Here is a 26,526-nt window from a genome sequence, read left to right as displayed (position 1 = left end):
ATAAACAAGCCGCCGCCACAAATTTCCGCGCCACGAAGACTTCTGGTCCTTTCGCGACTAGGGACGCTCGGAACCAGTCGCCATGCAGGGTTACATCCCACTTCGCCTATTCACATTTCGCCTAATCCGGATTATCGGATTAAGGAGGTCGGAAGGGTGACAGGTGTTAGGCGAAATGGGACTGCCGTGCAATGCGATTAGGTGAAATGGGACTGCGCAGAGCGATCTTGCTCTTGAACATTTTCTTTAGATTTCAACTCCACATATTTCTTTTTTTAGATGCAGAGTAATGTGCACGAGGGTTTCGTCCTACTTCACAATCGTTTGCGTGTGTTTGTAGTACGTGTGCGTGTATGTCAAAAACTTTTTTCCCTCCAAAGGTGATTTTTCTAGTTCCTTCCTCTAAAAATACCCATGCCTAGGTGTGATGTAACACCATGATGGTACTCGTGCAGACCTTCACAGGGGTATAGAGCTATACCCCTAAAGGTATGGCATATAGCCCTTTGTTGAGGACTATTTTTTTATACCTGTAACCGAGGTATAAAATAATACCTAAGAAGGGCTAAGTTATTGAGCAGGCGATCTATACCTCTAAAGGTATAGATTTTTCTCTGAGTGCGGTTGAATGAGACATTAACTGAATGGCTAGCAATGTTGCTAGTCGAGGTGACGGACAAATAAGTGATCATAGCGATGCGGCGGTCATTTTGAAGCGTGAACAGAAGCGGCGCTTAGTGCTGCGCTGTGTTTATACTTACTGCCGCCAACAACAGAACAACTGCAACAATCATCACGATAAGGAACACCATACAAAACACAGACATTGACAGAACAACGTTTAACTGGCACCTGAAGTTTATTTTCATAATCCATCTACTCCTGAAGGTCGCAGGAGAGAAAAGCGAGCTCCAGCGGGGACATGTTGACCGATTTTTGGTTAACGTTGTCCGGGGAGTTCAATGAGGATGGTCTCCACAATCTCACGGCCTAACCTTGAACCATGCCTTGAACGGTGTCTGTAGACCAATGTTCGTTTACTGTATCTGATAAATATAAGAAAAAGCGAAAAGAAACTTCTTCCACCGCTGCGGCGTGGTTCCGAGTGAAAAAATAGCAGACGACGTTTCTCTAAACCAACCAGCGGCTCCCCTTTTCTGACGTCAAAATGACGCAAGCGGCTAGTCTGCTCGTTCCAGGCATTGCCACCGTTGCGCACGGTCGCGATTTTCAAAATCGAATTCTGCGATATTTGTACACCTGTTGATTTAATTATGTACTTCGCACGGTGCATTTTAATAGGCAAGAGAACCGCTTGGTTTAAAAAAGTAGTAGTGATTTAAATGTTTTCCGAGCTCCTTTAAAGGGACTCTGACCAGAAACTGTGGGAGCTCTTTCGTACCTGTAGTCGATAAAGCACCCAACAAGGACTCTCCATGCGAAAATTCACGCATTAAAACCCCACGGTTTCTCTAAACTCGAATTTTAAACATTCGACTTCATCCGAGTGCAGCACGCCTAGCGTCAAACCGAGAAAACATACGTTTATATAGAATATCCACCCCGGTCCACCATCAAGATGACGTCAACACGGGGGCCACTCGCAACACCCACAATTGGCTCAAACGCGTCACGTGGTCACGCAATATCTGTCAATTTCCTTCGTGAAATGGCATTTCTACGTTAATATGTTTTTGTTACAGAGCCTCAAAAAGAAAAATATACCCTGCATTTATCACCTGCAACAGTTTCTACGATTTTCTTTTCAATCTGTACACGGCGTTCGATATATGCTTCCGTATCCGGTCAGCTGTAATGGATGCCGTATGCCGAGCTTGCGAACTGCGAACTTGTGTGACTCCCGGTTCATCCTCTTTGTTCGGGTCATTGGGTTGGTGTTGGTCACCATATTCTGAACGTTTCACCTATCGTTGCGGTGTACTGTTCTTGATCTGCTGCGAAGCGACGAACCGCAACGGCAGTCACTCGCCTCAGCGAACTTCTGTCTGCTGCATCTCAAAGGAGCATGGGGACCTGATAATACCTTCAACTAAAGAAACCAAATGTGCTCTCGTGTGGTCCTGACGGAAAAGTAGTATCAACAAGGTTAGCACATTTATTTTTCAGTTCCAAGTCTACGTACTGAAAACCATGCAGGTGCAGTCGATCATTCTCGTAGCTGTTGTGTAACGCGTATGCTTTCTTACATATCCCACAGAACCCTCCACTTTTTCGACCAAGTTATCGTTATGAGATCCTTCTGATGGCTTCTTACTAGGCTATGCCGCTCCGAAGCATTGAGATGACGAAGCGTCGTGGTAGCTGCACCTCTGCCTTCGAAAGATGAATCAGTCATTCCACACTGTGCTTACTGGCTTTGTGTAGAGTCTGGCAAATCCGACAGACTTGGACTGCCTTTTTCAAGAAAGTTTGAAATGTAAGTATGTGCATATTGGTTTCACATATCCACCACATATTGAGCGTGTGTATGATTGTACTTTATATGCTACAGCGTATCAGCGTACATTATTATTCAACACGTAGTGTGGCAAACTCGACATCAGTCACACAAAGCCAACAATTGCCTTTTCTTCAATTGCTTATTTTTATCATATCATGTTTTTGTCTATATCTCAATTTACCAACCAACAAAGTATATTATTTTAGTATAATCGTCTGATATTTAACAAGTCACAGTTTTACCATGGTTTTGGCACACTATAGCCCGAGTTGCTTATGCGTCATTAAATTGAATCATCGTCATCTTCAACTGCCATTATTCAATTGAAGTGCCAGGTGGATATAATGATATGGCAAGATATATTTTTTTGCTGTCATCCTGGAATTGCTCATTTCAGAAGAATAGTCACCGTGAAGTTTGTTTTCGTTTTCAGAAACATTAAGAGGACTAAAACCAAACACTTTTCTTTCAGAGCATCCCTTATGCACCTGCATTTCAATTCCAATCTGTATTACAAGAATGACAGACCACTCAACAGAGATGAACATCTGAAAGTGAAAGAGCTGGAATGAAGATACGTTAATCTGTGTCAAAGGTTCTTGGTATGTGTGCGAGTCGAGGACATAGGTCTCAAGCTTATTCCTGTCTTCAGAAGAGGTGACAACTATGCTCCTTCTATCTATTAACCAGCTCCACTTTTTAGGGTTCCCTGTAAACTAATGGAGCACATCATGTACTACCACGTTGTCAACTAAGTTGACTCTGTCAATTTCTTTTTTTAAATTCCAGCATGGCTTTAGAAAAGGGTATTCAGGCAAAACTAACGTAGTGGAATTCGTTCACAGCATTTCAAACTGTCTTGATTTCTGGGTCCATGTAGATGTAGTATTCTTTTTATTTTGTAAGGGCTTTTGACACTGTGCTCTACGCTCGCGTGTTGGCCAAAGTAGCCTAATTAAAATTTGATCCTGCTACCTGGATATGCAGTTTCTCAACTAACCGTAACTGTGGCGACAACTCGTGAGGAGAACCTATCATATCGCCACCATGCAGCATTTGTTATATTACAATCGCTTCACATTTTAATCTAGTCAAAAGCAAGGCCTTTTGGTGATCGGTCTTGTATAATTACATGCCCATCCGTTATGTAACACCACACTGGGTTCTTCAACCTATGAGAGAGAAATAAATATATTGCCAAGTAAATTGTCTACAAGGCTCGTTATTCCATTTCGCCACACTACCACAAGCAATTGTTAGAGTAGTGGCCCAGGGTATGAAGCTCGCCACTAATCATCATTCAAACAAAGTTCATAATGTAAAATGCTTTACTCAGAACACTGGCTTAACACAACAATTAAGAATAAAGAGAGTAAACGTTTCATTGCCTATCCAGGTGGCATCATCCCTCCAACAGAGAACAATCAAAAACAACATCAAAGGAGTCAAATCGGTGGTCCGCATTCCTTTCATGCAATGTATTTCATACGCTGTTTGGAGGGCACTGTGCCCTTCAGGCATTTTGACTGTGCATATCAAGTTGAGTGCATAGAATCTGATGCAACCTACATTGGCGAGATAGACAAAAGACGTGGGACAAGACTAAAAGAGCCAGTTGCCAGGGCTACTAATGCTTAGCTTAACTAAACAGGACCGAATCAGTCTACCACTGCTGTCCTAAGGGACATATATTTTGATGGTGCAGTAACCTTTGCTCATGACTAGCGATGGGACCCTAGAAAGTTCTTAGAATCCTGCTTTATCAGGCGTGATGCTTCAGCCTGTAATACATACCGTGGCCCCCTATCGGATGTGTAAGATTCCCTCTTAGATAGGCTGATGTGCTCATCTTTGGCCTCTGTTGTACTGATGATGCCACCCGGATAGGCGACAAAACGTTTACGCTCTGTTTTTATTCGTTGTGTTGAGCGGTGTTTGCAGTAAAGGACGCTACATTATGAGGTTGTCACCCGGCTTTTGGAATATATTTTTAAATAAAGTTGTTGTTTTACAAAGCTCAATACATTGCAGAAATCATTCTTGTTGTCTATTGTTTTGGGGGTGCCATTCTAGCAGTCACATGAAGCACTGAAGGGCCAATTTAAAAAGTAAAGGCAGTCTGATTTATGTTCTTGCCGACATGGCACAGCGTATGTACGAGGTAGCTCCATTTCAGAAGCCTGAGAACACTCAAAGCAATTAGTGTGCTAGCATCAGATATGGTGTACAGCATTACATATTTGCTTTTGCTAGGGCAACTAAGAAGGGTGGATAGAAAGGCAGTTACAACCTGTTTCCACAAAAGACACTCAGATTCATTAGCAATTTCCTCTAAGAGAGCCAAGGCTTTTTCTAGATTACTAGAACATGGGTACCTGGTTATAAATAACAAGAATTCATCTACCAGAAGTCAGTGTTTCACACACCCTGCTTTCCATCAACACTATTAAAAGGTGTGACCCCCAAACCTGCACAAAATTCCTGGAGAGTCTTTACTGGACACTGTTGCTGTCCCTCTCACCAGGTGCTCCCTATGAACCCGATTCACAGTTCTGGATGCACTGCCTGAGCTAACTTCAGCATGCTTTCCCAACACGAATGGTAACTGCTATGAGGAGTGTTGTACTTACTGAAAGCAACATGAAATGCTGTACCTTGACAGGTAACGTTGATATCCTTCTTAAGACCGTAGAGAGATGTTCCTTGCTCCCTTTCTTCCAAATCTTACTATCAGACGCAAGCCCACTTGCCACCAAGCCAATGAGATGTGCCTCACAGTCAGTGCAATCAAGGGAATCAATCACTGAGGCTCAGAAAAGCTGTTTTCCATCGGGATCTGATCCAGCACTGAGCCGTGAGTAGCCCCGTGAAAGTACCAAGGCTTCTTCGAATTTTAAATGTGCCAGCATTTGTTTTCCTCCCCTCCTTCTTTTTATGTAGTAGCTGATTACTTTAGCCTTGTACTGCTTTGGAGATTGTGGAGATGATGTAAGAGGTGGAACTAGGCTTTATGCAAAATGAGGCAAAGTGTGACTATGTACAAATCTTCTGAGAATGTCTATGTATCATTCACACAAAGAGAGGATACGTGTTACATCTTTTTCCGGTTTTGATATTTATTTATTTATGAATATGTCTCAAAGGCTATTGCAGGCATTACATGAGGGGGGACATCAACATGGGTCACTTAACAAATACGGAAGTTACAAGGAACATACATATTTGGAAGACAAGACTCTATTTTTTGTTCGTTCATCAGTCTTGCTCAAGAAATTGTTCACTGTAGCAATGGTACACAATGTCACGAAAGGAGTGCTCATCTATCGTTCCGCAAGACTCATTAAAAAGGACTAGTGTTGTGTTTCAACACAACATGTTGAACTCATGAACCATGCATCATCCTGAGAGCTATAGATCATCCTAAATACAGATGCTGAATTATTTTAAATGTGATAGACGAGCTGTGCGAAGAGGTACCCCCAGTTAGGATCTTGGGTACTTGAAGCCTGTGGTATTTTCTGTGGGAAAGGCTTGCCAGACCCTCTTCACTGCACAGGCTGGGATGACCATGATCTTGTTTTTTCCAAGCTTGTGCCATACTCACCTTGCAAACTGGCGATACGCAGTGTATCTGCATCGTCTACACAGATGTACATAAAATATAGTTTAGGCAAATAGGTAACCGGTTACAGTACAGTGTGTGTGCATTGTCATTTCTACATGTACCTGAGAGTAACTGCAGTTTACCTGCCCACACCTTGTACATTACTACACATGCTGTGTTCTTTTAGAACCCAAAATTGTTTTGCTTTTCACTGAATCGACAATCAAGAACACTCAATATCGCTAAAAACCTACGCTAAAACCTTATGCACAGGGCAATACATAAAAACGTGACTCGGGACACAGCACACTGACAATTACAAAACTGCCTATATTGGTTTTCTCCAGTTCAGAGTCGTGTACTGTATAGCCTTTTTATGTGCTGCGCCCTGTACTGGAGCTTTTAACGACTCTATTGCAGGACCAAACCAGTTTTGGGCGCCCAAATTTTAACATCGTTCGACAAGGACACATGTGACTTACTTGTGAATACAGTCGCTCATAGGTTCGCGCTGCCCACGGAGTTCAATATGCGACCTTCAGGACAGTCATATTGAAGAATAGAAGTTGGAAATCTTTGTGGGTTGTAATGCACTGATACTGCAGTCATTCGGCAGTGTTTTCGAGCTCCTTGCAGCACAAGCATTCGATCTCCTTCGGCATTATGACACACCAGCCACACCGGCACCATGAACAGCAAGTGCGCATTAGATATCAGAACACGAAATTTCTGAGAACGTTTACATGTTCGATCACAGTGTGCGTTAAAAAGCTCATCGCTTACCTGAAGACAGTCGACTCATGCTGTTTGCTTCATCTGTAACTGATGTTCGTAGAGCTCTAACTTCGTCTCGCATTCACGGCATCGGCGACGTTTCGAAAGCCTACCGAGCTGTTCAGCACGCAGAATTTTCTTCTCGATGTCTCGATCGCAGAAAGGTCAGAAAGAAGTTCCGGGCTCGAAGTCTCCGCATTTCTGCCTTCGACGTCCATATTGAAGATCGCTTTCCGGACGGATGCCGGCGCTCTCACAAACTCACTAACAACAGAACTTCCGGTCCGGGCGCCCAATGAAACGTGGCCCTCGTGACTTCGTCACACACACGGAAATTGGCGGATGTCCACTGCAAAGAGGCTAGATTTCGGCCCCGATAGCGTGAGTTGAGGGGGAAAAGCGAAGCCGGTTTTGAGCTCCCTGTTTGGCAAACTTTGCCTCCGCGCACAGCCAAAATATTTCGCGTGTGGCTTGGAGGCATATTATACCTTCGTAATAGATGCAAACGAAATATTTGTCGAACTTCTGGTCAGAGTCCCTTTAAGAGTGAATGTTTACTGAAGCGACGAATGTTACTTTCAGAAGCTGTGCTCAGCAGGACGTGAGACGATACTACAAAACTACACTTCAGCAAAGGCATCATTTGGTGTTCCATTGTTGATCGACAACGTTACTTACATCATCAGTCAGGAAGCGTTTATGACACAAATGCACGGATGCCTCGAAGCCGAGGAATCATCGCCCAGGCAATTCTACTTGTGAGTGTCGCCTCATGCGTCATAAAAATTGGGATACTAGAAGGGTACTTCGCCATTCGTAGTAACGCAGGCATGTGAACGAGAGGAACTCTAATGTTGTTCCAGCAATAGATACGTCTCAGTGACAGCTGAGCTGCCTTTTGCGTGACAGAAGGTTCCAAATCATTAACATGACGAAGGTCGCATGAATGTGTGTTGAATCGATTTCCAATGTCACCCAAACGTATATATCTACTCAATGCAACCTCCCTCGAGTCAAAGCAGCGCACTTTTGAACTGGCTTGGACTAGAACACTGCGCGGGACAGGGTATAGCCCGAGACCCGATCCTTGCCTTCTCAAGAGAAAGGTAGTGCCTTCCTTTGGTTGGCTTGGCCCGGGCTTGGGTTAGACGTAATGGACCCTGTTCGGGCCCGTATTGTGACTGGCCTAAATGAGGATCGAGAGTGTGCAACCTCCCGTTAGTTAGCTACGGCCAGATTTTACAGTACGCAATACTTGACGGGCCAGGTAGCCTAGAAAGCCCTCGGGCTACAGGGAGGAACTGGCAGGGAAACCTATTCCTCGGGCCTGCGCCAAGTCGGGGCATTCATAGAAAGCCATCGAGCTTCGAGCATCGAAGTCAAAAGAAGGTTGAGCTGGGGAACGGGTCTCGATCTAAAATTGTGGCCCGTGCAGTGCTTTAGCTTGGATATCAAGGAACAACGCTCCGTGCCTAGCGGGTGCGATCAGCGTTACCAAAAGTGATGTCGGCTGTGACTCAAAAAAACGTGGGGTTTCCAAATCCAACACCGCGAAACCCGCTGCAACAACTTTGTCTTGAACTGACATCGTATTGACGGTGACTACCCCGTCTCGATGCCTGTTTCTGGCATGAGGCTAGAGAAAACGAAAGCGCATCAAGTGCATCTATAGCGGACAGGTTAGTTGCAATGGTCTAATAAATAATATTCGTTTTGCCGGAAACGCCACAGAGTTCTCCTAGAGTGATTCTACAGCGTCTCATGCGACGCCTTTGAATCCTCTTGCGTTGATACGCGAGGTCTGCCTGCTTGCGTTATCAGTAGGATTCCGGGGTTTTGGAGTGCAGTTTATTTTATGGCATATTCGGAAAGTGTTCGGAGTTCATTATTTTCCGAAAATTTTGTCGATTGCTTTTTTTACGAATGAGCTGATACTGGGAAAAGAAGCGACGGCTGTGAAACGACATGCTCACAAAGAATGAGAACCTAAACCGTCCGACTGGAACCGTTGGTATTTCATCTTGATTAAAAGCACTAAAAACAATGACAACACACACTGAATGCGCTAGCAAGGCATTTCATTGTTGGGCTTGCCGGGGTTATTGGTTTCTCTTGGGCTTGTCGCGAGGGAGAGGGAATGTTTTACAGGTCGTTTACGTGTGCATCAATAAACAAATCGTGTGTGTGTTGTAGTCAGTCAGTGTGTGTGTTGTCTTTTTTGGCGCTTTTAATCCAGAATGAGAAGCCGACTTGCGAACGTTCTTACTGTGCGGCAGAACTTGTTGAGAACGACATCTGTATCATGATTACCTGGCGACATGAACATTTCGAAATCCGGATAATCCTTAACACAGTTGCCAGGCAGCTTTTGCGCGGTTGTGTCCCACCTCCTAGTCTGTGTTGCAACTACTACCTCTCCTTTCATGAAGACAATCGTCATCTGTACTCCCAATTGTCTACTTTGAGGAAGAGGTGAAGCGTGATTCTCAGGAGGGGAAAGGGAAACGGGAAAACCCTAGACGCTGGAGGTTTTCGAAGTATGACCACCAGAATGGTCTAAACAAGCTCTCATGTCGAGTAAGTCACTAAATAGGGTTCCGAGACTCCCACGTCGATGTGCCCCTATAGCAGAGGTCTCCAACTCAAACTGAGCCGCGGGCCGCATTGGCCTGGTCTACACCACGGCGGGTAGCAGATAGTGAACGTGCACAAATGCTGCCTCTGATTTGGGGGACCGCGTGACCGAGGCCGACTGGCGTAGCGGCAAATTTCTGAACTGTCTTTAATATGACATATAACTCATTCTCCAGGCGATACATGGATGCCGTTGGCTACGATCCTCTCGTCTAGACGAGAAGCCCGAAGGAAATACGCAGGAGAACAGACAATATCGACTATTGCAGCCAACGGCAGGAGGCATGCACCTCGGAATAAATTAAACGCGAAAAAGGTTGCAGGAGGACGCGCTCCTAATTATGCGCTGACGACACTTGGGACCTCTTCTTCCTCGCCAGATTCCCGAGGTCCACTTGTAGGTTGACCACAGCGGCAATTCTCAACTGGGCTCGAAGATGGTCATCAGAGAGCTGGGACCTCAGCTTAGTCTTGTTGATATTCATCATTGAAAAGAACTGCTCGCATACGTATGTGCTTCCAAACGTCGACAGAACACGGTTGACGTCAGACATCAGGCAAGGAAACGACTTCCTGCCTACATATTTGTAGAACTCGGAAGCCCGATTTCGTCACTTTTGTCTCATTGTGGAATTGCACTGGAGATCTATTAGTTTCATTTGGAGCTCGGGCTTAACGTCTTCTCGAAGAACTAAAAAGGGGTCGGCGAACAGTTTAAACATCGCCTCGAGGATCTCAAAATCATGAAACCTTGACATGAACTCATACCGCAGCACCGACACTCCTGACGAGTATGTGCGAAGCGTTTCCTCGTTCTTGCAGTCAACGGCTTTTAGGCAAGGATTGTGGATGAGGTCCTTTGACGTTAGCTGTTTCTCTTAAAGTTCCAACTTTCTAACAAAACCTTTCAGGCTGTCGTACATCCCTGTGATGAATCGAGCTTTCCCCTGCAGGTCCATATTCAGAATGTTCAGGTGATTAGTTGTGTCGATGAGAAACGCCAGGTCACGCAACCAATCGGGGTCGGCTATTTCAGGGCATTATTACCCTTTGTTGTGAAGAAATTCCTTGATTTCATCGAAGGTCGAAGAAACATTGAAGTACTTTCACCCCGCTGTGCCATCTGACCTCTGCATGATAAGGCAAGTCTCTGTACGTGGCATCCAAGTTTTGAAAGAAATCGACAAACAGACGATGATTCAAGCCTCTCCACCGAATTAAGTTAACTGTCTTGACGACAACGTCCACGACGTGTCTAAACTTAACTACGCGGCAGCGCGATGCCTCTTGGTAGTAGGATACAGTGAATTGGTGGAAGGTTCGTGGGCACGCCTTCTTCCGAAAGCGTTTCTTTAAGGCGGGCTACCACACCTAGACTGTGATCAATGATTGAAGGAGCTCCATCAGCCGCTACTGACGCGAGATTCTCCTACTTAAGACCTGCTGCTTTGATGCTGCCTTTTACCGCGCTCCACAGGTCACTCCAAGTCGTCGTCCCTTTCAGAGGAAGCAGATCAAACAGTTCCTCGTATATGTTCAAGTCGTGCGTGACACCGCAGATAAACACCACGAACTGAGCAATATAGTTTATGTCCGCGGATTCGTCAAGTGCTAAGGAATATGCACAAAAATTCTCCGAAATATCGCGCAGCTGCATTTCGAAATCTGCACCCATGTCCTCAACCCACCTAGCGACAGTATTTGCAAAAAGGCTATCTTCTCATAACAATATTTTGCGGGTGGGCACACAATTTCAGCGGCACGAATTCTTCAGACAGTTCTTGATAAAAGGACCTTCTCTTCAAGGGTTTACGCTTTTGCGATCACCTGGGTGTTTTTGTGTAGTGAAGGAACTAGGAAGAAAAAGCTGAAGGGACTGAAATCCCCCGTGCACCCGGTACCACAACTCGAGGTCGTATCACTCAGGTGTGGGGAGAAAAATAACAAACGAATGATAGGCAGCTATCCAGAAGAAGACGAATGGGGTAGGTAGATGAGTCTGTCTCCAACGAAGCCGCAGCCGACGGAGCGACCGCAGCAGGACCGGCGGGGGAGGAAAACCCCATCAAGCCCGACGTCCACCCAATCTGTGAAGATAGCCGCCGTGTTGGTTTAGGCCTGGACAAACCCCCATGCTGGGCAAGTCCCGCGGAAGCAACAAGGCTCCTGCAACGGTTGTTGTTTCTGTTCCATGTGGATTCGCCTTCTGCCCTATCCTAATCTCTAATCTATGTCGAAATTATCAGCCATGTACCTAAAGCACAGTTCAAAGGCCCGCGGGTGAGGCACTGGCAGGAGTGGAGACAGTATTGGGTCCCTTGTCCCAATACCGGCCATGCCTTTGCCGAACAACTGTATTGTTAAAAATATTTTTACTCATGATGACGCATGAACAACGCCAGCTGAAGCTCGCAGAATATACAAATGCTGGGACACAATATCGTACTTCTCTTCCTTAAAAGGACGATCGCATCCGGAAACCCATCTATGAAACCAAAACTACTATGTTCGGCATCGACCGACAACTTGGCAATTTTTTTCGTTCGGAATGTGCTTATCTATTAAAGAAACGAATTTTAAAAGATCGGCGTTGCTTCCGTAGCTACACAGGTTCCGGCTGTGTAAAGTCACTCCCTTACCGGAGGAGTAAGAGGGCGACGCTAAGGTGAGAGGGCGCCATCCAGACGCTCGCACCGCCGACGCCAAGGCATTCCTTTTCTCAAGGCCGTGCTCTGGTTGGTGGTGTAGGGAATGACGTTTTCTCCCGTTTTCTAAAGAGAAAATTCCGGCATACTCTCAACATCCTGCGGCTGCTCTTGTCATGTATTCCATCGAATACCAGTCAACGTACGCCACTATTTCGGGTGGGACTTTCGATACCGTGGTCAGTGGTATACACGGGGAATAAAATGACACAATGGTTTCAAAATAGAGTGGAACGGATGCGACCGTGCCTTGCAATATCGTTATGAGGTCGTGATTTCACTATAAAAGTCTAATCTCTATATGATGTTTGGGAAGTTCGGCAATAATGAAGCAAATGTGCTTGGTGCAGCGTTCGCTCACAGCGCGTCAATCATCATCCTGTGCTAGCTTGGTCCGGCTGACAAGAGCGACCGGCACTATACTCACGGTTGAGATTAACCCTGTGCATTCTGTATGCAGTCGTCGGATACTCGCACTGAGTAAAGATATCTCCGGCATCACAGAGTTCAGCTATGACCTGCTCATCGCGTACGCCATCATCTGGTCACTGGTATTCTTAAGCGTGATCAAGATCCGCTTCTGTGCTAGGGTGAGTTATGTTCATCCCGTCAGCCCAGCGCTTAGCAATAGCGTTTAGCGTTGTCATCGACGAGGGTTTATGATCCCTCATGCCCATTGCGACACACACTCTAGAAACAGCGCTTCAAACCGCATAGCACGCTTCTAGCCATCATCATCACGAATGACAATATTCACTCCCTTGATTTGATGAAAACGGGGGGCGTTCCCCATTTTTGTGCCAATTATGAACTATATCACACTAAACTTTTTTACACCTATATGTTAGTGTAAGAGGGGTATACGCATTTTGCAATAAACACCCAGATCACACTCATATTACACCCCTTCGAGGCTGATCCTCTCATAGATGGGTGTGAATTGGGTGCACATCTACATTGGTCTGTTAAGGGTGTACTAAGGGTGTAATAAGGGTGCAATGCTTTAAGGGTGTTTTGCCTTATTGTACACTCTTAGACATGTGACACTTAATAAGAGGCATTTTTTGAAAAAAAATTGCCGCCTAGAGGAGGCGTCGCCGCATGCTCTCTACACAAAGGTCTACGATCCAAGGCGTGGTGCACGTGTTACACGGTGCCGCTTGCACACATGGATAGGGTGTAGCGCGTGGGATACCAGTTACATTGTGCTTCCTGGGTATGTAGCACGAAAAACCGCCTGCGGTACGCGGTCCAACGTGCCGCGTCGCGCGCCTGTTATTTTGTGCCACATTATAGAGGCAACATGACTGACCTAGACCTAGGACAGCGACCAGGCAAAACAGATAGAGAACACACACGAAGGATTCAATAATGAGTCTGCTGCGTGTTCTCCGGTCCGTATAGTCTCGTCGGTGTTCTCTGGCTCAAAGCAATGCTGTTTCTGTAATGATAACAAAAGGGTAAGTGCAATATGTAAAACTATGCAATTACAAATACAGGGGCGAATACACACTCTTAAACCCGTACCTTTTATTGTAACTTTTAGAAACATGTAACTTCTATATAGACGTAGATTTCGAGATTTCTTATAGGTTACACCACTGTAACGTATATTTAGGTTAAAAGCGACCAAGGTCATGTCTTTACAACACGAATAGAAGTTACATCTCGGAAAAAACAAAAACAGCTTGTTGTAACTTATAAATTTTCCCTCTACTCCGACACTGTAACTTCTAAGCGAAATGTCCAACGATAATTTCTTTGTTAGTTTCTTATCGTTTGTTTTCCTTCTGTTTTTCAGCATAATGCCACGTTTCAGCCTCCCATTCGAGACGAGAGTTGCGAATCTATACGCTGTTATTTTTTATCTGCGTCATCTATACGTCGACTACATGTTATCAATGCTGTGTGAACACAGATTATAAGTTCGCAGTCTGGAATACTGATAGTATGTTTCTTTCTAAAGGGTGGAAAACCATTGTCAATGCCGCAACCACCAAGATTTCCGATTTCGCTGCGTAGCCGAGCCTGGTCTAGGTCTATCCACATTGAGAGCGGTTTCCTTGAAACGCTCGTCGTCACTCCGTTAACAAGTGTAATCTGTTTTAATCAGTGGTTTTCCTCGCGTTTATCATAGTATCGTCAGGAACAACGGAAAAGCTAGATGTCGCTAGCAAACAAGGATATTTTCGGTGTTCTCAAGGGAAAGTGTAGTGAGTGCGAAGATTGCAAAGAATATATAACCGAAAACGAACGTGACCACCGCAGCCCTAATTCACACACTTCATACACTGGGTAAGTTTACATTTTGTGCTAGGTACGTGCTTAATTTGATAGTAAGAGCTCTTAGCGCATGTTTGTTGTGATTATGGCAAGCGTTTTGCGGTCCTGCATATGAACGCCACTAACGCTTGCTACTTTTCTGCTCTTACTTGCATTTTGCGAGCTGCGGATATATGCATCGAGATATATAATTCGCAGCTTCCTACTTGTTGTATTATTACGATATTCTAAGACTCAATCGCGGAGTGAACGCCTTCCTGCATTTATGCTGCTTTATAGCTTGTGCTTTGTACGGATTTGAATGGCTCCGTAAATGTTACTCTCATTGCCCAAACTTTTGTTCCCAGGATCTCACATGCAGGTTCACATACCGTCACCAGCGCAATGCAGTATACCTCACAAACTCGTCCCAGAGCGCCTCCAACGCTGATAACGCAGTAATGTAGTGTCCCCTGTGTTACTGTACACTTCCTCACACTGTATTCCTCAAGGTTGTGTGCGTTTTATGTAATACTGTATCGCCATTTGCGCTCGCCTCTGCAGCACGAATGTGGAATAAATTTTTTCTGCTGCAATTCTCCATTTCGTTGGGTCTGTTCAGCTTAGCAAACATAGGTCAGTTGTTTTGACTCGCTGGCTTCCTTGCACTTTTATGCATTGCTTCTGACTTAGAAGATAGTTCTTTTTTCCACATACATGGTAAAGCGACCATGGTTTCTCCTCACATCAGAATCGCACTTGTGCACAATGTGTCACCTCTCGACAGACTTCTGTTTTTGTAATATGCAGATGTTCAAGATCTCCTTTTCTGCTGGTTCATTTTGGTACCTTGGTGTGTTCTGTAAAGGTCTGTCCATATCCCACGCACAGGGTGTTTGTTTTTATTCGCATCACACCAGCGCTCATTTGACAGGTGGGTTATGTTAATTTTCGCAAATTAACCCATCCGTACACTCTTAAAAATGAACGTCACCACATAGCACTCTCCTAGCCAACCATCATCCCGAATGACAACGTTCTCGCCCCCTATTTGTTGAAAACGGGAGGAGGAGCCTATTTTGTGCCGTGCATAATGGCACAAAATAGGCTCCTCCTCCCGTTTTCAGCAAATCAGGGGCGAGAACGTTGTCATTCGGGATGATGGTCGGCTAGGAGCGTGCTATGTGGTGAAGTTCATTTCTAAGAGTGTAGTTACAAACATTTCCGACATTTCCTGACGCATGTGTTTGTAATTACGGATCGATTAATTAGCAAAAATTCACATAACCCACCTGCCAAATGAGCGCTACTCTGTTGCGAATAAAAATAAACATCCTGTATAAAAAGCCGCACGTTGGCGTAACCTTTACGGGCAGGTGCATGGACTGAAGGCCGTAACCTCTAATTAGTGGGTTTCCTTGTAACTTTTATAAAAGGTACTGCTCAGAGGGTACCTGGTAGCTTCTGAAATAGAGGGTAAAATATTGCGATTTTTTACCCTTTACTAAAGGGTACCGAGTTAAGAGTGCAGACGCGCGTTTTGAAAGCGTGCGGCTAGGATAAAGATAGGTAAAACCCTTTTACTTCGCGAGCTCTCAATTTTATTTTTTTTGTATTGTTGACTATTGTATTGTTGACTCTCAATTTTTGCGAATTTCGTGGATAGAGAAAATCCGAGAACTTTGACACGCAAATAGTTCAAAACAGAGAAGGAGGAAAGCTCGAGAAGCAGCAGCTCTGAGGACCTCGCGGAGCTCGTGAAATTTAGTCGCCACGAATATATCCCTGTTACTCGATTCGAGAAAATTCTAGAGCCGTGACATTAGAGTTTTACCCTACAAGGACCATTATTCCTCATGTGAAAAGCCTGAGCGTGGGTAACCATTAGAGGGACAGGACAAACACACTACTGGTGTGTTTGTTACATTCAAACCATCATTTAACCAGAAGCATCAGCTCAACACCGATGTGTCATATTTCATTTTGCAAAGTCTCAATCGGTTGCCGGTAATGCTATTTGAAAACGACTCCAGTCAATTAGTGATCAACAAAAGACACGAAACAGATACTTATTTATGTCAAGACACCTAGATTCAGGCAACAAAGCAAGCACTATACAAAAGTTGAAGCATTTATCACACAACAATATCACAGAACAGTAAATATCACCGATGGGTAGAAATCCAGCGAACCGATAGAGATGTAGGAAGGGAGTTGTCTCAGGACAGGAGCAGCCGATATTTCGAACAGAGACTGTTCTTCTTCTGGGTCAAGAACAGTCTCTGTTCGAAATATCGGCGGCTCCTGTCCTGAGGCAACTCCCTTTCTAGTAAATATCACAGCACGTTTTCTTCAAAAACAATGCAGAGCCAGCATTTTGCATGGCATATAATGAAAATCAAGGTAACGTTGAAGTTTTTATATGACTTCGAAACCGGCTGAAAAATATGCTTGTAAATGCACACCCCGAGCACCGATGGTGTACAATGATGGTTGAGGGAGTTGTTGCCGTAGAAGGCTGTGGTGTCCGTGCTTCACTTCCTGATGTGCTGGCTGGTTTGTTTGAAGGACACACTCGTTTTTCAAATTTTGTAGCGGCAAATTGTAGTAGCGAATTTTGTAACGATGAGAGATGTCGCTGACTTATTGAAACCGCTAGTCTTGTTTAGTGATATATGGCACACGATCGAAACTGAACACGCTGCTTGTGGAGCTACCTCTGCAAGAAAATTATGTGTTTGACAAAAATGAGTGCGGGAAAATACTGAACGCAGGCAAGGGAATATGTTTTGCGCGCCTGCACTTTAGCAACGTAACTGCCCCACACAAAACAAAAAGGGTGTTAAGATCACTCAAGATAATTTTCTTGCTGTTTCGCTCGTTCCTTTGACAGAATTTACTGCTCAGGGAGGCTGCACTTTGCGAAACTTGATTTGAAGCGTCACTTGTGTGTGGTGGGCTACTGCTTTATTCTAGCGCATCTGTACGAAACAAATAGGGAGAAATATGAACCTATTTGCATACCCACAAATTCATTTCACGATGCAGCAACCAATTTTAGTTCTTACGCTGAATAGCATGAATTATGGGATGATGCATGCAGGAGAGACACCACCCCCTTCATGAGGTAGCTCTCCTGTTTGATTACAGCACATGAGTGGGCATTTGATGTAGTTCCGATCGAATTGCATATTGCCCCACAGAACTCTCCGAGCTTCTCTGTTACGTGACATTTGTGAGTCAAAATCGGCACAGTCACTGCTACATCCCGTTCATTCCCCAATCGCCATGCATGCCACGCACATTTGCTTCGGCCATATCACGAGTTACTGATTCATATCGCAGTAAGCCCACCCGATTTAATTGACCGCATCGATAAACAAGAGCCTGGAACACGGCATATTCCACGTCTAGTTCTCATGAAATCATAACGCTCTGAGGGGCTGAGGCCCTATACATAATCAGTATCTCTAGTACAGGGTTGGCCACACTTAAAAGTATCGCGGGAGCGGATGACCTGCAAGTACGGCAGCGCCAGGAAACGGATGCTCCTGGGTTTGAGACCTCGCGCCTAGTGAATGTTCGCCACCACCAGTGATACGAGAGCAATGACGGACCCAACCGAGAGGTGGCGAACGTTCGTCAGGCGCGTGGTCTCAAACCGAGGAGCATCCGTTGCGCGGCGCTGGCATACTTGCAGGTCATGCGCTCCCGCGATACTTTTAAGTGTGGCCGACCCTGTACAACTGCTATTAGGAATAATCACAGTGTACACAAAGAGAATTCGACAATGAAGATTTCTTCTCTGTTGCTTAATGTTAGTGTTCTTTATAAACGCTCGTGCATGTAACCCTTTCTCATGGCTAATCCCTGTATGAATATCCACTTCTTTTCGGTACACCCCTAAAAAATGAACATAAATGCGACCAGCACAAATGTAATTGTGCACTACACTGCATTTCTGGAACACATTTCGGAAATGACAGCCAGCCCACCTTGCCGCTTCGTAGTAGTCGATGTTGACTGAGAGACTCCTGAACTCCATATTCCGTAAATTCCGTCAAGGGGGGGGGGGGGGGGGGCAATTTATTGGCAGAGAAAAAACTGTGCATTTGATTTTCCACTCGCATGCGTAGACAGACAGTTGACCCCGCGTCCTCGCATTCTGCGGTTATGGTCGTTATGGTGGTTATCGCTTATCAACTGCCATGCGAGAGAGTGAGACGGTTGGCGACGCAGGTAAGAGCGGAAGTATGCAAACAAAAGAAACAAAAAGCCAGACACGTCTTGACTTACCCGGCACAAATAGGCGGCACATTGCTTTCGGTGGACAACTTTCCTCTCATAAAGCGTTAGACCTTGATTTGTGCCGCGTGTTAGGAGTAAAATTACACGGGCAGGCTTGTATCGCCTACAAATTGACGGAAAACGCTTGAAATAGGCGTTTTTCCATCGCAAGCGGCACAATAAGCGTTTTTGGATTTAGAGTGTAAAGCAGCTTATTGTCATGGAGTATGAATGGCGTGTACACTGAGTCTTAATTTTCCCTCATGCAAAAACAAGGAAGAAACACAAACGTTATCTTGATGGTGAGTTGATACACCAAGCAATGCTTCAATTCAGTGTTGTTGTTGTTGTTGTTGTTTTTTTTTTTTGTGTGTGTATGATCAACTTAAACTTGGACATCTCACCCTTGGTTTTGACTGGAATGCAAGCACGGCTATCGAACTTGCAGACGCCTGCAAAACAGGCAATGTATATAGTATCTGTTTTGCTCTTAGAAAGGAAATGCCTTTGCAAGTGAGCTTTTGGTTCGTCATCTCGTTTATGTGATGTTTCAAATCCATCTCTAAATTTAAGCGCGTATATCCTTATCCGTATATCAGACCGTATATTGGTCCAATATGGCACCAGTTCGTGATTGCTATATTGGGAGAACACAATGCATTACTTCATGTTATGCATTTACTTTGGCTGGTATGCATGATGCACCCACTATGGAACCAAAGCTGCACACGTTGCGCCACACCAGCTGCACATGATACGGCACACCAAAAATTGAATCAGTTTCAGTTATAGGGGGGATATAGGTTTATTGCAAAAAGGTTATAGGGTATCGTCCAATTACCAATGTGGACCAACAAACCGCACACCCGCTAAGTATATGTTACACGCTTTCAGAGGTGTGTATACAGGGTGTTTCAAAAAACGTGTCATTCGGACTTTATAAAAAAACAGGGCGACGGAAAAATACGGGGTAAACGGCATTTGTGTGGCAAGTGAATTTGCCATCTTGCAAAAATATTTTCATTTGATTTTAATTAAAATGAATTGAATTTCTTTAATTGAACTCCAAAATTTCCCAACTCAACGTAATGGTTTTTTTACAGAATTTGAGATCCCGTAGCGAACTTAGTCAGATCCACCAAGAAATCCGCTCGATATTGCAAATGGAACTGCCCAAAAAAAGTCCCGAAGTTGAGGCTTCAGAGTTTTGGGTATTCAACAGCGCACCAAATCAGTCGGAAAAATGCGCGGAGGGCAGGACATGCTCCTGCCCCCATGAAGCTAGAACAGTTTATCTCCGGACCGGCGTTTAGCACAAGACGCGCAGATAACAAGGCAGGTGACATTCCACCATACGTTGATAAGCGGCAAACAAAAATGATTCCGCCTCTTTTTTCCCGCCCTGTGTTTTTTCGACCTTCTATCTTTCATGGGGGCAGGAGCATGTCCTCCTCTCCACGAATCTTTGCGTCTGATTTGGTGCGCCGTTGAATACCCGAAACTTTGAAGCCTCAATTTCGGGTACCAGCTCCGGTGGCGCAGCGGTAACGCGTGCGCTTGGAGACTGGGAGGTCCGCGGTTCGAATCCGCGGGCCGGCTGTGCCGTCTGGGGTTTTTCCTGGGTTTCCCTCAGATGTGTAATAGGCGTATGCCGGCACAGTTCCCCTGAAGTCGGCCTATGGACGCAGCTATCCTCCCCCCGAGCGGATTCCGCTCGGTCTTCCACTTCACCCTTTCCTCTCCACCACCTTTCCCTTCCCGAGAAACATGCCGCCTAATCAGGCAGGCAGACCTCTCGGGTTCCTCCCAACGACACTCCTCCTCCTCCTCAATTTCGGGTCTTTTTTTGGGCAGTTCCATTTGCAATATCGAGCGGATTTCTTAGTGGATCTGACTAAGTTCGCTACGGGCTCTCTAATTCTGTAAAAAAAAACGTTAGGTTGACTTGGGAAATTTTGGAGTTCAATTAAAGAAATTCAATTTATTTTAATTAAAATCAAATGAAAATACTTTTTCAAGGTGGCAAATTCAGTTGCCACACAAATGCCGTTTACCGCATATTTTTCCGTCGCCCCGTTTTTTTATAAAGTCCGAATGACACGTTTTTTGAAACCCTGTATACAGGGTGTCCCAGAAAACGTGTCATTGAATTATAATTAAAAAACTACGCCACCTAGAATCATGCGGTCAACAGCATTTGTTCTTATTAGGTTTTTGCCACCTCCTAATGTGAATGTCATATACTCCAAGTTTAATTATGTAAATATTTGCGAACTGAACTCGGAAATTTGTAAATGTCAGTAAATGTAAGTAAAGTAAGTAAATGTCACTTTTTTACCCCACCAATATGAAGAGCGTGCCGAATTCACTCAAATTCATAATAATTGACAGTGATATTCATGAGTTATCCCATCGAAAAAAATAGCCGAATATCATGCTTTTCGGGGCACCGGACCATAACGCGCGATGACTTTTTGAGCGCAATCGCTCTCAGTGCGACGAAAGGAGGGTCCGAAGACAGCCCACAGTGTGATAGTAGAAAAAGTAACAGTTCCTAAAATTGGGACAGAGAAAGCATTATCCCAGCGAAAGTCGGACGTGACAAGACGTGCCTGTTTTATCTCTCTCTGCGATGTCGGGGAGGGCTGGGTTTCCAACCTCCTTTCATCGGACTGACAAAGATTGCGCTGAAAAATTCATCGTGCGCTATTCCGTGCGACCTCCGTATAGCATGATGTTCGGCTATTTTTTTCCGATGGGATAGCTCCTGAATATCCCTGTCAATTATCATTAATTTGACTAAATTAGACACGCTCTTCACGTTGGTGAGGTAAACAAGTGACCTTTACTAGGCAAATTTCCGACTTGAGCTCGCAAAAATTTACATAATTAAGCTTACGTTACACGACATTCACATGAGGAGGTGGCAAAAACCCAGTAAGAACAAACGCCATTGACCGCATGACCCTAGGTGGTGTAGTTTTTTTATTATAATTCAATGACACGTTTTCTGGGACACCCTGTATGTGTGTGTTGTGAAGTACACCCTGAGAGGTACGTGTGTTTCATTACACTTGGTACACCCACCTTCCACTCAAAAGGGTGTAAGAAAGTTTAATGTGTACATAATACCGCAAAAATGGCGTACGGCCCCCGTTTTCAGCAAGTCAGAGGAAAGAACGATGTCACTCGGGATGATAGTTGGCTAGGAGCGTGCTATGTGATGAAGTTCATAGTTCATACTTAGGGTTTAACCTCACATACCACGCTGATGGCCAACCAGCCCTCAATGATCAATCCTCAATAGACTGGTTGATGCATGAATGTTTAAAAAAGTATACGCTCTGTTACGTTATACGTGGTGTTCTGTTTTTAGTGTACCATGTGTATTAAGCTAATGTTTTTGGGTATTTCTTGTGTGGGGGGTGCTTGGAAAATCTTTAGCCTTTGCGACACAGGGTAGTAACGTATGGCATTGCCTTCTTCGGTAGTTCGTGTATGCCTTCGCGCCGTCGGTGTACGTCGTTCTCCTTGTGATCTGCTACTTTGCCCAGCGACAAGACCATTCCTGGAGCGGCATCACTTACATGTTCAGTGTTGACACTTCACGCCTCACCGATCCCACGGTCAGTTCCTTCATGCACGCTGTTCCCCAACCACCTTCGCCAGATATAGTGAGAGTAGGATGTATATAGGACACAAGAAACAAATCCGGAAGAGTTTCCGGCGGACTACATTTTTGTTTGTTTCTTGTTTAGCGAGCTCTATAATATTTTTTTTCTTTTTAATGTGTGCAGGTTTGGCATCGAGCTGTGTCCAGTATGCTCACCTCTTTGGGTATCGGCACAGGATCAGTTTTCGTCTTTGCTAGCTTCAACGAAATCAATACGCCAGCAGTGCGCCGGTGAGCCATTTGTTGTGTATGCCTCAATGCAACAGCAACAGCGCCGAAAGAGGAGAGGGGGAGGTGCGTACGCCTTTTTGTGTCAATTATATTCGAATTGACACGAAAAGGCTTACGCCTCCTCTTTCTTCCAATCAGAAGTGACAGGTCGTGGCAATGGTTCATTTCTGGCGGCATTGAAAGTACCAATATAACAAATCGGCCATATAGGGTTTGCTAGGAATATACCAAATATTAATATTAATGAAGAAAAAATCAGACGCCAGGGACGGGTTTAGAGACTCGTCAGCGAAGACGACGAAAGCAACACAGACAGACAGGGAATGCCGTACTCTGAACCTTTTGCCATATCATTAGAGGCTTATGATTAATGGTCGAAAGTTCGACGTTCCCTGTCTACATCTGTGTTACTTTTGTGGACTTCGCTGTTGTCATGTGCCAATTGGCCCCGCTCGTCTCTTAAGGACTCATCGGCTGTTATACAGGTCAGCGGTAGGAGGTTTCTATCACTAGTTAAAGGACCATTATCGTGACCGGTAGTCGTTTTTCGGCACAGAGTGTTCTTCAATGAATAAAATAAATTCCTGCGAAAGAACGATGAGCGCAGGTGATCTCAGAGCGAGCGCGAGGGCTCTGTTCTGCACACCTTCCAAAAATTCATGTCCTCGTGAAAAGAGCGGGTCACAGAACGAGAGGGCCCTCACGTAACCAGTTACGTACAGCGGCACAGCTCAAGCATGTATGAGCGGCCAAGAAAAACAGAAACATGGCACGGAGCCTTTTCAACGTCACGAGAGCATCCTGTCGGCCGTACGCGGTTGCTTTCTCCTCCCTTTTTTTTTTTTTTTTGTAAATTGGATTGCACAGCTATAACGCACCGCAGAGCGAAAATATTTTGCACGGTGACTTCTGGTGGACAGCTTCAGAGATGAGGCAGGGTTTCGAGCGATGATAAATGTCACCTTATTGCTCCTTTAACGCAAGATAAACTGCACGAGTACACAGCCTATCGCGTCATATCAACATCATAATCCATCATGCGGCATCAACATGAAACCCCATCACTTGGATGAAGTTGAGGTCGAACGACCATTCGATTCCAACTTCAACACCTTTAACTTCAGCATGACATCACATCATAGGACATAATTGAACATCAACAATACACGTCACGTCACGTCATACAATACAGCCAATCACACAACATCACATCATTCTCCATGATGTGAATGTGAATGATGTCTGTGATGACCACCATGAATGAATTTACTTAACTGCGCACCAGAGTGTGTATTTTCACTTTGTGACTTTAACCTTCGTTATATTTCTGCGAAAGTGCCTCTAGCAATGGGGTAGAGTATCGCCTACCGCACTGAAACAGATTGTTGTTCAGCGAAAACGATTATAAAGGAAACGAAGAAAATGAACTCAGCGATATGACAAACTTAAAAAAAAGCACACACATAAATATATATATTTGTGACACCAGCGTGTGTTTTATCATGCATGTGCATGCTGCATGGAATTAATTGCTTTTGATGCCCACGTTGCGTGGCGTTTCACACAGGTCACCTACGTCAGTTATACCGGATCGGCTTGCTCTATATACCGTTACGTGTAGCGGTTGGTACAGGCGCTGTATGACGTATTATATAGCACACGTAATATACGTGTGCGGGAGATGGCGCTAGAAGTGGATCTGCCAACAAGTGGCACACTTCTGTCTTTTGTAGAGCCTCTCTAGAACATCTTCATTCCTCTAGTTTCTTAATGCCAGAAGTAATGCTCTTGAAGGAAATTTGACAACACACTGAGAAGTATATACAGACTCCTGGTCCTATACTCCCTATATACAGACTCCTATATATACTCCTGGTATATACAGACCGACGTCGCGACAGACGTATGTTTGAGCTGCCCCGTATTTGATCTGCTTATCCATTTTCTTTGTTTATAGGGATGTGGTGTACATCGTGATCCTTGACCTGCTGACGAGCCTTCTGGGTAGCTGCCTGCTTTTCCTGGTGATGGGAAATCTCTCCTACACGTCCCACGTTCCACTTGACACCTTTTTCTCTGGCGAGGGCGCTTCCCTGTTGTTTATCATGTCAAGCGAGGTGTTAGGGGCTCTTGAGTATCCGCAGCTGTGGTCCGTCATATTTTACTTCACAATCCTTTACATCGGTATTACCCACATGGTAAGCGTCTTGGTTGTATAGCTTCCAGTAACGATCGAAGTTGTACCGGTCGGACCTTGAACTTTAGGTGCTCGAACTGTCCCACGTATTTTCTTTTCGTTTCTGTCCTCAGATGGCAGGGATGTTGACGGTCATTACTTGCGTGACGGATGAGATCCTCGTTCTGCGCCGGGCCGGACACTTTGTGACACTAGTCTTCTGCGTCTTTGGTTTTGTGGCCGGACTTCCCCTCTGTTCTGCGGTAAAGCTTAGACCACAGTGACCGTCTTCGTTAAATTTGCCACTTGTGTATCATATCCGCATTGCTAACGAGTACTGTTCATGGTGCAAAGCCAGATCTCAAGGCACGATCTGGGCGTTATGTCAGTCTTCTTCAAACAGTTTGATAGCGATAGCTGAAGCCGCATGTGGGACGATCGCCTGCACCCAAGCAGCACAATGTACTGAAAGTCGGGTGCAATAGGGGTGGAGGGGTAGGTGGAAGACCTTGAACAGACTCCTGAAACTAAAGAACATTGATAAGACACATACCGTCCACCCCTATTGCACTCGACTTTCAGTACATTGTGCTGCTTGGGCACTCACTTCGGTATGAACCACATTCCAAAAGGGGCGGCAGCGTGTGTAGTGTGACATATTGAGGCACTAGCAATCTTCAACGTGGCATAAGCGCTTGGCGCGAGACAGCCTGGCGTATCACTTGCTACGTTTACATGAATGCGGCAAAAGCGTATCGCATCGTCCTATCGCAAAAAGTCCTTTCCGACAGGGCCGAATTAACCAATCCACTGGCCGTAATAAGTGCGCGATAACTCGATACGATGCGCTTTTGTCTCCCCCACTGTGTACCCTAACACCTACCAGACCCCCTGTTTCTTTAATTTTTTCAGGCTGGCTACCATGTGTACCAGCTGGTGTCACGATTCGCCGTTGAGATGCCTGTCCTCATATTAGCTTGCTTCGAGGTCGTGGCTCTGACTTGGGGATACGGTACGTTTGTGTTCTCATACATTGCGTATCGTAAAAGTCCGAGAAAATCGCCTCATAACGACATCTGAGAGGCAACCTCTTCAATATATTAGTGACACCGTGGAAAGGGCACTTCGGAAATGCGCTTTCCGTGAATACTTGTAATGCGTTAGCATATGAACCCCCGAGTTGGAAAATTGTGACCGTCTGTCTATGAGATGGATGTGTGAAGCCTCTAGTTGAGACATAGGGTGCTAGATACAAGAAGAGAGGTAGATAGTAGATTTAGATAGTAGGTACAGCAGTAGAGGATTTGAAGATAGTAGTGACAGTGATATTTAGTAGTAATTAGTGATTAGTGATAATTGGTGATTAATGATGGTGAGTAGTGATGATAGTGAGTAGTGAATGTGATAGTGATCATATGATAAGAAAACGTATAAAAAACAAGAGAACGTATAAAACGCAAAATTCCATAATAGAATACGTCTAGTGCTGACGCATTTCCGACGCATTAATGATCATAATGAATCGTCCTTCAAACTTTTTACACTGGTATTCGATTGAGTACGCTTTGAAACATGTTCTCTCACTGTTGTGTAGCGTATAATGATAATGAGATGCCCGTTTGCATGTCGCCGGTCAGGGACCTTGGTTGCGAGCAACAGGTTTAACGTCTCATTTCCTGTACACTACTTCCCCGCTACAGAAAGCAGAGGGAGAAGAAA

General features: G+C 44.9%; 1 protein-coding gene and 1 long non-coding RNA gene across 4 annotated transcripts in view; both read left to right on the top strand.

The window, feature by feature from the left end:
* LOC135394267 (sodium-dependent dopamine transporter-like) overlaps nt 1–26,526 on the top strand; it is a 43,190-nt gene that overhangs the window by 5,796 nt on the left and 10,868 nt on the right. The window contains exons 3-9 of one of the 2 annotated variants that reach the window (XM_064624946.1): nt 7,422–7,597; nt 12,639–12,768; nt 22,219–22,353; nt 22,525–22,631; nt 24,589–24,829; nt 24,942–25,070; nt 25,720–25,819. In XM_064624946.1, the coding sequence (XP_064481016.1) occupies nt 7,422–7,597; nt 12,639–12,768; nt 22,219–22,353; nt 22,525–22,631; nt 24,589–24,829; nt 24,942–25,070; nt 25,720–25,819 (1,018 nt within the window). The remainder of the gene's footprint in view (nt 1–7,421; nt 7,598–12,638; nt 12,769–22,218; nt 22,354–22,524; nt 22,632–24,588; nt 24,830–24,941; nt 25,071–25,719; nt 25,820–26,526) is intronic. The other variant, XM_064624947.1, reaches the window with a different exon arrangement.
* LOC135394268 (uncharacterized) lies at nt 1,737–3,785 on the top strand. Of its 2 annotated transcripts, none has more exons than XR_010422807.1 (3): nt 1,737–2,106; nt 2,279–2,437; nt 2,934–3,785. It is a non-coding gene; the product is annotated as an uncharacterized LOC135394268 (long non-coding RNA). The 2 variants fall into 2 exon arrangements; XR_010422806.1 differs by having other exon boundaries at nt 2,219–2,437.

This window comes from Ornithodoros turicata, chromosome 5 (genome assembly GCF_037126465.1).
Source record: "Ornithodoros turicata isolate Travis chromosome 5, ASM3712646v1, whole genome shotgun sequence".
Taxonomy (NCBI): domain Eukaryota; kingdom Metazoa; phylum Arthropoda; class Arachnida; order Ixodida; family Argasidae; genus Ornithodoros; species Ornithodoros turicata.
The sequence above is the reverse complement of the archived record's forward strand: the minus strand, read 5'-3'. Positions and strand labels throughout refer to the sequence as shown.